Source organism: Pongo pygmaeus, chromosome 23 (genome assembly GCF_028885625.2).
Source record: "Pongo pygmaeus isolate AG05252 chromosome 23, NHGRI_mPonPyg2-v2.0_pri, whole genome shotgun sequence".
Lineage (NCBI taxonomy): Eukaryota > Metazoa > Chordata > Mammalia > Primates > Hominidae > Pongo > Pongo pygmaeus.
Window position 1 is genome coordinate 33,275,474 of NC_085931.1, and position 10,639 is coordinate 33,286,112.

Sequence of the window (10,639 nt, forward strand, 5' to 3'; positions counted from 1 at the left end):
GTTATGCTACCAGTGAAGTCATCACGTGGACACACTCAGGACCACTGGTTAGAAAGGATGTTGCAGGCAGTGGAATTAGCTGTTGTTTTTCTCCTTCCTTGGAGCAGGGTTGTTCTGTTATGAATTGCTGTAATGTCCTGAGTTAGTTGGCCTCCAGCCAGGAGGTGGCACTTTTGAGAGCACCAGAGTTTTTCACCTGTCTTGTGGAATTTGCAGCAGCCTGCCACTTCTTTCAAAGATCTGTGATTTCTTTCGGTCTTTCTGGTGTGCTTTTGCAGTGGTTCCTGAATTCTCTACTCAAATTACTGGCCAGATGAGATCACCTACGGTTCAAGGTCCTCTTCCAAGCTCAGTCGTTACTGGAATAGCAGAATTCATTTCCTTGTTAGCTTTCCACCTGCCTCCTCCATCTTTAAGCCAGCAATTGTGTGTGTAGTTCTTCACAAACTTCAAATCCCTCTCATGAGTCACTTTTCTTTTGCCACTTTCAAGATTGTCTCTTTTGAGAATTATAAAGTATCTAAGAATAAATCTAACAAAGGATGTACATAGCCTATATGCTAAGAATTATAAACGTTTACTTAAAGTCATTAAAGAAAACCTGGACAAATGATGAGAAAGTACAGTACAGTAAAAGACGCCAACCATTTCTAAATAGACCTACTGACTGAATGCATCTCTAATCAAATGCCCACTAGAGGTTTCAATGAAACTTGACAAGCTAATTCTACAATTTATATGGAGCAGTAAAAAGCCAAGAATAGTTAAGACATTCACTATGCTACCAGATATTTGGGTTTATTATGAAGCAGGAGTAATTTAGACACTTTCCTATATGAGAGAGAAGACAAAACAGATACGGTGGGGAAAATAGGGGGGCTATTCAATAAATGGAGTTTGGGAAACTGGTTATTTATATGTAACTAAGTAAAAGTAGATCTTCAGTTCATAAAAATATACCTCCAAAGGGTTAAGAATTAAATGTCAAAAGTGTTCATCTAAATGTCAAAATGTAAAAAAGTTCTGGTTGGGCGCGGTGGCTCATGCCTGTAATCCCAGCACTTTGGGAGGCCTAGGTGGACAGATCACTTGAGGCCAGGAGTTCGAGACCAGCCTGGCCAATGTGGCGAAACCCCATCTCTACTAGAAATACGAAAATTAGCCGGGTGTGGTGGCACATGCCTGTAATCCCAGCTACTCAGGAAGCTAAGACACAAGAATTGCTTGAACCTGAGAGGCAGAGGTTGCGGTGAGCCAAGATCACGCCATGGCACTCCAGCCTGGGCAACAGAGCGCAAGACCCTGTCTCAAACAAACAAACAAAAAAGTCAAAAAGTTCTGCCTTTTTAAGCCAAATAATGAAAATATAGTTTGTAATTATAACATATGTAGAAGTGAAGCGGCATGACAGCAGTATCACAGAGGCCAGGAGTGGGGATATGAAAGTATACCATTAAAAGATTTTTATACATTATGCAAAGTGATATCATAATACTTGAAGACAGACTATGATAAGTAAAGGCATATACTGTATGTTATATGCCCTAGAGCAACCACCAAAACCAAAAAAATAAAACTCATGCACATACACATACAAATCCCAAAGCAGTAAAAAGAATCATAGCTAAAAAACTAACAAATAGATAAAATGGAATGATAGAAAATAATAAATTCATTCAAAAGAAGGCAGAAAAACATACGATGGTAGATTTAAACCCTAATATATCAATAATCATTAAATATAAGTCTAAAAGGCGTAGATTATCAGATTAGAATTAAAAACAGCCAGCTGTATGCTGCTTATAAGAAACCCAGCTTACATGTAATAACATAATGGCTTAAAAGTAAAAGGACTGCCGGATGCATTGGTTCATGCCTTAATCCCAGCACTTTGGGAGGCCAAGGCAGGTGGATCACCTGAGGTCAGGCCTGGCTAATTTTTGTATTTTTGGTGGAGATGGGGTTCCACCATGTTGGCCAGACTGGTCGCAAACTCCTGACCTCAAGTGATCCAGCCACCTCGGCCTCCCAAAGTGCTGGGATTATAGGCATGAGCCACCGCACCTGGCCTAATTTTTGTATTTTTAGTGGAGATGGGGTTTCACCATGTTGGCTAGGCTGGTTTCAAACTCTTGGCCTCAAGCGATCTGCCCACCTTGGCCTCCCAAAGTGCTGAGATTACAGGCATGAGCCACCGTGCCCGTCAGACATAAGACTTTAAAATAAATGTCTTAAAAAATGCTCAGGGAGAATACAGACAACTAAACAAAATCAGGAAAACTATATATGAAGAAAATGAGGGCCAGGTGCAGTGGCTCATGCCTGTAATCCCAGCACTTTGGGAGGCCAAGGCGGGCGGATCACAAGGTCAGGAGATCGAGACCATACTGGCTAACATGGTGGAACCCTGTCTCTACTAAAAATACAAAAAAATTAACCAGGCGTGGTGGCTGGCACCTGTAGTCCCAGCTACTCGGGAGGCTGAGGCAGGAGAATGGTGTGAACCCGGGAGGCGGAGCTTGCAGTGAGCCGAGATCACGCCACTGCACTCCAGCCTGGGCGACAGAGCGAGGCTCCATCTCAAGAAAAAAAAAAAGAAAATGAGAGTATCAACAAGGAGACAGAAATTCCAAAAAAAGAGCTAAACAGAAATCTGGAGTTTAAAAATACAATAACTGAATTGAAAATTTCACTAGAAGAGTTCAACAGCAGACTCGAATAGGCAAAAGGGAAAATCAGCAAACTTGAAAATAGGTCATTTGAAATTATCAAGTATGAGGAGCAAAAAGAAAATAGAATGAAGAAAAGCAAACAGAGTCTAAGAGACTTATCAGACACCATCCAAGTATACCCATGAATCCATAATGGGAGTTCTGGAAGTGTGAAAGAGAGAAAGGAGTAGAGAGCTTATTTGAAGAAATACTGGCTGAAATTTTCCAAATTTGAGGAAAGACGGGGGTCTACTAATACAAGAGCCTCAATGAACTCTAAGTAGGAAAATCCCTAAGGCACCTGCACTGAGACGCATTAGTCAAACTGTGGGAAAGGAAAGACAAAGAGAAAATCTCATCCTTGATGTCAGTTTTAAAATAGTATTCCTGATGTTTTGTTTATGGTAATAATTAACTCTTCCTTTCTATTTCTTTTTGAGCTAGTTTTGATAGATTATATTTTTCTAGGAATTTCTCCATTTTCTCTAAATGTTCAAATTTCTTAGCATAAAGTTGATAGTAATCATATCTTTTTCTTTCTTCTGTATCTGTAGTTATGTCTCTTTTTATTTCTAATATTATTTCTTTAAGCTTTCTCTTTCTTGATTAATCCTGCCAGACGTTTGTCCGTTAGTCTTTTCAAGAAATGACTTTTGCCAGGCACTGTAGCTCACACCTTTAATCCCAGCACTTGGGAGAACAAGGCAGGAAGATCACTTGAGCTCAGGAGTTTGAGACCAGCCTGGCTAACAAGGTGAAATCCCACTCTACTAAATATATAAAAATTAGCCAGACATGGTGGCACACACCTATAGTCCCAACTACTCAGGTAGCTGAGGCAGGAGGATCACTTGAGCCTGGGAGGTTGAGGCTGCAGCAAGCTATGATTGCACCACTACGCTCCAGCCTGGGCAACAGAGCTAGACCCTGTCTCAAAAAAATAAATAAAATAAAATTGTTTTTATAAATCTTTTCTATTAAATCTTTGTTTTCTATTTTATTTCAATTTTTATTATGTCCTTTTTTTTAAAAAAAAATGGTTTTTTCTCATGTCCTTTTTTTCTTTAGTCTTTTTTTTCCTTTCCCCGATAGCTTTAGGTTGGAGTCTTGGCTTGTCATTCTTTCATGTTCTCTAATACAGTATAAGCTGTTGTTTCTAAATGCCTCTCAAGTGCCCACTTTTGCTGAATCTCACCACTTTTGGAGTATTTTGTGTTTTGTTTTGTTTTGTTACCATTCTCTTGTAAGTCATTTTTAATTTCACTTAATTAGAATTCTGCTTTGACCCATGAATTTTACTCAATTATTTTAGTTAGAAAACATGATCTATTTTAGGAGTTGGCAAACTTTTCTGTAAAGGACCAGATAGTAAACATTTCAGGCTTTGCAAATCCATACAATCTCTGTTCTGACTACGGCACTCTGGTGTCAGAACCTCCCTCTTGGAGCGTGGGCTGCTCCTCCATCAAACTTGGTCGTCAACAGCAGCCATTCTCCTGCTTATCCCATCTCTAACAACTTCTGTGTTACTCAAACCTAATATTTACACTTGTTCTTTACTGTCACTTCTAGACTTATTACAGGTGTATCTGTCACCGTTAATTCAAGATCTTAGGCCTTCTCGTCCAGTGTTAAAGTTGTCTGGCTGGTAGTTTTCCCTTTGGAGCAGCCGTACTGCTCAGGAGTCTGCTCTTTTGGTCTGTGCAGCAGAGACCCCAACTGGCAATTCTTGTTTCAGACTGTGGTGCCAATATGCCCTGACGTGGAGGATGTTTGGGCAACTAAGCATAGTCTGGTCAGCATCCGAACATCCTCCACATCAGGGGATACTGGCACCTCATTTGTGTTGCTGGAAAACTAAAGCCAGTCACTGCCCCCCAGGTGCGTCCTTGCCCTGGGGCTTGACCTCAAACCCCTGGCAAACATCAGCATGAGGGAACAGCCCCTCCTGAATGGCCAGCCACCTGCCCCTCAGCCTTGATGTTCTACTCTCATCCTGCCCTGGATGGTCAGGGAACTGCTCAGTCACTATAAGGTCAGCAGTGGCTGTGCCCACAGATGGAGGAGCAGACCCTGCACTGGCCTCATCCTCCTTTATCCCCACACTGTGTTGCTCCCACTCCACCTGCCACATCATCCTGCACATTTGCCCCACAGCTCTCTCACAATTTCTCACCTGCAGAGGAATTGTTCTTTGCTTCTCCCGTGAGCAGACACAAGGTTCTCTGCCAGGCCAGGAAAGTCCCCACAATCTAGGTCTCTTCACTGACACTTGCACTCAGCTGTCATTCTGTGTCCACAGGGTCTGCGGAAGAGGGAGCTGCTGAAGGAGCTGCTACCAGTCATCGGGCAGAACCTCCGATTCCAGCGCCTCTTCACCGAGTGTCAGGAACAGCTCGACATCCTGAGGGACAAGTAGCCTGCCCCAGCCTGCCCTGGCTGCAGCAAGGGCAGGGCCACACTCTCGCCGCTGATGACATGCAGGACCACCTCTCACCTGACCAGGCTGTAAGGGGAGGAGACACTGGCAGGAGATGTGCTGTCCTGCACCAGCGCCAGCCCAGCTCCCTGGGCAGATGTGCCCTGTGTCCTGGGCCTGACATTGCCTCAGGAGGGGGAAGCTCGTCCCTCCCTCCAAGCCCCCGATGTGGAGCTAGGGCTGGAGCTCTGCCCAGGTGCCCTGGGGCCAGCAAGGCAGTCCCAGGCCTGCCGTCTCCAGCACGGCCCCAAGGTGGACACTAGCCCCTGCTGCTGCAGGTGCTATGCTGCTTCAGCAGTGACGATTGAGCCATGTGTGAGAGAATCCGGAAGCGTTAGGTATTACAGCAGACTGACCTGAGACCTATGTAAAAGGAAAGCTGTTCCAACACACGGACTATTTTTGTACTAGAATTTGCTAACTTGTAATATTGAATTTCCTTTGGCCGATAATCAGGATTTCCCTATAAGTCAGTTGGACATTGGTCACTTGTAGGAAATTTAAACTCTAATTATGACAGCTACACTGAAAAATAATTGTACTGAAATTAACTTGTCTATCTTCATTTGGTTTTAATTTTTAAATGTTTGTAAAAAGAGACTGTTTTGGGGGAATGGGGCAAAGGGGTGGGCAATTTCTTTTGTAAGTGTAAAATAAATGAACACACATTGAATACCAAACCCTCCTGATTTCTCTTGCCTTTTCCTTCTAACTTTCATCCTCCCCACACTGTGCATCTCTCTCCTGAAGTAGATGGTGACAGAACATGAGAGCCAGAAGGGATCCTTTGTGTCATCTCATTCCCCCCTGTCATGGTTAATACTGAGTGTCAACTTGATTGGATTGAAGGATGCAGTATTGATCCTGGATGTGTCTGTGAGGGTGTTGCCAAAGGAGATTAACATTTGAGTCAGTAGGCTGGGGAAGGCAGACCCACTCTTAATCAGGTGGGCACCATCTAATCAGCTGCCAACGAATATAAAGCAGGCAGAAAAACGTGAAGATATGAGACTTGCTTAGCCTCCCAGCCTACATCTTTCTCCCATGCTGGATGCTTCCTGCCCTCGAATGGACTCCCAAGTTCTTCAATTTTGGGACTCAGACTGGCTCTCCTTGCTCCTCAGCTTGCAGACGGCCTATTGTGGGACCTTGTGATTGTGTAAGTTAATACTTAATAAACTTTCATATATATCCTATTAGTTCTGTCCCTGTAGAGAACCCTAATATACCCCCCATGCAGAAATTCATTTCACAGTGTAGAGTGGTCACTTCTGTGGTCATGAAGCACCATAGGTCACCTTGCACACGTCATCTCCCAAGTGAGGAGTCATGGTTCATGGTGGTTCATGGTTCTGGTCTTGCTATGCCCCAGGTCCAGATCATACTGTGCACCAAGGGCTGCAGCTGTTTGGACAATTTCATGAAAGGAAATCAGTATTTACAGTCTTGGGTATATTAGAGAATTATCAGCAAAGTTGGAATTTTATTAGGAAGTGATCCAGGCTGGGCGCAGTGACTCACACCTGTAATCCCAGCACTTTGGGAGGCCAAGGCGGGCAGATCACGAGGTCAGGAGATCGAGACCATCCTGGCTAACATGGTGAAACCCCGTCTCTACTAAAATTAAAAAAAAATTAGCCAGGCGTGGTGGCGGGCGCCTGTAGTCCCAGCTACTCGGGAGGCTGAGGCAGGAGAATGGCGTGAACCCGGGAGGCGGAGCTTTCAGTGAGCCGAGATCGTGCCACTGCACTCCAGGCTGGGTGACAGAGCGAGACTCTGTCTCAAAAAAAAAAGAAAGTGATCCAGACGTTGATCTACAGGAGAAGAAATAGAATCACAGAATCTTTAAGCACAGTGAGGGCTGAGTACCACCCACTCCTGGGTCCTGATCTTTGTCACCACCACCCAGTATGTGGGTCTGAGTCTGGGGAAGGAGGCTTGGACTTGGAGTCAGAGGCCGGGGTAACTGACCACTGATCTCTGGCCTAGCAGCCATTCCACTCCATGTCTCACTCGGATGTCAAGTGGCTGGATGAGACCCAGGCATGTGTGCATGCCAAATAAAGCCAGCATAGTTTGTGTGAGTGTGTGTGTGTGTACACATAAAAAGCCAGGCTGCAAGCGGGACTTTTCCTTAAGGAATGAACAGCCAGAGACTTGCTGTGCAGGTCAGGCAGCTCCCTTAGCAACTGTGCAGCAAGACATTGAGAGCTTTGTGGAGCTCCAGGAAGCAATACATGCCAACAGGCCTGTCTGGGCTCCAAACCAGCAAACATCTGGGCCTCAGTTTTTTAGCTGTCAAATAGAGATTGAGACTAAAAAAATCTGCACTGGGGTCGGGCACAGTGGCTCACACCTATAATCCCAGCACTTTGGGAGGCTGAGGCGGGCAGATCATGAGGTCAGGAGTTCGAGCCAGCCTGGCCAACATGGTGAAACCCCTGTCTCTACTAAAAATAGAAAAATTAGCTGGGTGTGGTGGCACACACCTGTAATCCCAGCTACTCGGGAGGCTGAGGCAGGAGAATTGCTTGAACCTGGGAGGCAGAGGTTGCAGTAAGCCGAGATCGCTCCACTGCACTCCAGCCTCAGCAACAGAGCAAGACTCCGTCTCAAAAAAAAAAAAAAAAATCTGCATCATTATGAGGACAAAATGGGATTGTGTGGGCAAAGTCTTAGCACGTTTCCTCCCTTGAAGGAAACGGCAGTCGTGAGTGACTTTACCACCACTGTTTGGAGATGATGAAGAGATAAGCGGAAAAACATCAAGGCCTTCAACTTACAGACAAGATGGAGTAACAGGGACCAGGTTGACCCTTCTACCTGAAACAACCAAAAGAGCCCATCAAAAATACATGCAATGGTGGTTTCAAGACACTGGATACCATGCTGGGCACAGTAGCATGCGCTTGGAGACCTAGCTACATGGGAGGGTGAGGTGGGAGGACCACTTGAGGCCAGGAGTTCAAGGCTGCAATTAGCTATGATCACGGCACTGCACTCCAGCCTGGGCAACACAGGAAGATCCCATCTTGAAGAAAAAAAAGAAAAAGAAAAAAACAGAAAAAGACACTCCAGGTAGTACGCTTGGGCAATTGTGGGGCTCACCTTGTTTGTATCCCATCTTGGCAGGGATTACTGTCCTTTGTTTTCTGATATCCAGAGAGAATTTCTAGGCCACAGCAAGAGGAGGCAGAACTGAGGTAGAGCCCAGTGGACTACTTGAGCTGAGGAAATGGAGCTGAGAGTCCAAGGAGACTAAGGCAGCACTGCTCTAGATCCACCTAACAAAAAATAAGAGCAAGACCCAAAATGATCACACTGTTTCCAAGTGACTTAATTACTTTGCAAAGTTTGACATGATGTATAAGAATACAAAAATGCCTAGGCAAAGAATTTATTACTACAGCTGGGCACAGTGGCTCATGCTTGCAATCCCAGCACTTTGGGAGGCCAAGGCAGGTGGACCAGCCTGACCAACATAGTAAAACTTCCTCTCTACTAAAATACAAAATTAGCCAGGCGTGGTGGCGCATGCCTGTCATCCCAGATACTTGGGAGGCTGAGGCAGGAGAATCACTTGAACCTGGGAGGCGGAGGTTGCAGTGAGCCGAGATTGCACCACTGCATTCCAGCCTGGGCAACAAGAGTGAAACTCTGCCTCAAAAAAAAAAAAATTAGCCAGTCATGGTGGCACACACCTGTAATTCCAGCTACTCAGGAGGCTGAGGCATGAGAATCGCTTGAACCCAGGAGACAGGTTGCAGTGAGCCGCGATCGCGTCACTGCACTTCAGCCTGGGTGACAGTAAGGGACTGTCTCAAAAAAAAAATTTAAAAAGCTGGGCGCGGTGGCTCACACTTGTAATCCCAGCACTTTGGGAGGCCGAGACGGGCGGATCATGAGGTCAGGAGATCGAGACCATCCTGGCTAACACGGTGAAACCCCGTCTCCACTAAAAATACAAAAAATTAGCCCAGTGCAGTGGCGGGCGCCTGTAGTCCTAGCTACTCGGGAGGCTGAGGAAGGAGAATGGCGTGAACCAGGGAGGCGGAGCTTGCAGTGAGCCGAGATAGCGCCACTGCACTCCGGCCTGGGCAAAAGAGCGAGACTCTGTCTCAAAAAAAATAAAAAAATAAAAAGAAAGAATTTATGACTAAGAACTCAAAAGCAAATACAACAAAAAAGTAGACAAATTAGACAAACTAAAAAGCTTCTGTACAGCAAAAGAAATAACAGTAACAACACATATCTATTAGAATGGCCTACATTTTTTAAAAAGACAATAATGAGTATTAGTGAGGATGTGGAGCAACTGGAACTCTCATGCATTGCTGGTAGGAAGAATAGTTACTTTGATAAACAGTGTGATCGTTCCTCATAGAATTAAACATATACTTGCTCTATAACCTAGGTACTCTATTCCTACATCTGTTGGTTTTTCTCAAGATAGAGTACATTTTCCTCAGGAGGAGGATGGCTCAGGACAGGTGCAATGGCTCACGCCTGTAATCCCAACACTTTTAGGAGGCCAAGGCAGGTGGACCACTTGAGGCCAGGAGTTCGAGACCAGCCTGGCCAACATGGTGAAACCCTGCCTCTACTAAAACTACAAAAAATAAAAATAACCAGGTGTGGTGGCAGGTTCCTGTAGTCTTAGCTACTCAGGTGGCTGAGGCAGGAGAATCGCTTGAACCTGGGAGACGAAGGTTGCAGTGAGCTGAGATTGTGCCACTGGACTCCAGCCTGGGTGACAGAGCAAGATTCCATCTCAAAAAAAAAAAAAAAAGATTATGGCCAGGCACAGTGGCTCACGCCTGTAATCCCAGCACTTTGGGAGGCCAAGACAGGCGGATCACTTGAGGTCAGGAGTTCGAGACCAGCCTGGCCAAAATGGTGAAACCCTGTCTGTACTAAAAATACAAAAAATTAGCCAGGCATGGCGGCACGCACCTGCAATGCCAGCTACTTGGGAGGCTGAGGCAGGAGAATCACTTGAACCCAGGAGGCGGAGGTTGCAGTGCACCGAGACCATGCCATTGCACTCCAGCCTGGGCAACAGAGCGAGACTCTTTCTCAAAAAAAAAAAAAAAAAAAGGATGGCTCATGTTTTGCTTAAAAAAAAACAAAACAAAACAGCTTTACTGAAATAGTTAACAGCATGCGATTTACAATCTAATGATTTTCAGCGTAGTCACATCATATGTGCAGCCATCACCACAGCCATTATTAGAATCTTTTCATCACCTCAGTAAGAAACCCCATACACTTTATTATGCCCTATCCCCCGATCCCCATCATTCTGAGGCAACCATCAACCTGCTTTCCGTCTCTATAGATTTGCTTATTCAGAACATTTCATATAAATTGAATCACAGAATATTGCTCTTGTCTGGCTGCTTTCACTTAGCATAATATTTTCAAGGTTCATCCATGTTGTAGCACGTGT

The 10,639-nt window shown here is 45.0% G+C and overlaps 1 protein-coding gene across 12 annotated transcripts in view; it reads left to right on the forward strand.

The window, feature by feature from the left end:
- LOC129022910 (protein HIRA) overlaps positions 1 to 5,870 on the forward strand; it is a 107,396-nt gene extending 101,526 nt beyond the window's left edge. For all 12 annotated transcript variants that reach the window (XM_063662845.1, XM_063662842.1, XM_054469248.2 and 9 more), the window contains one exon: positions 5,014 to 5,870. In XM_063662845.1, coding sequence (XP_063518915.1) covers positions 5,014 to 5,453 — 440 coding nt within the window. In that variant the 3' untranslated portion in view covers positions 5,454 to 5,870. The remainder of the gene's footprint in view (positions 1 to 5,013) is intronic.
- The last annotated feature ends 4,769 nt before the right edge of the window (positions 5,871 to 10,639 follow it).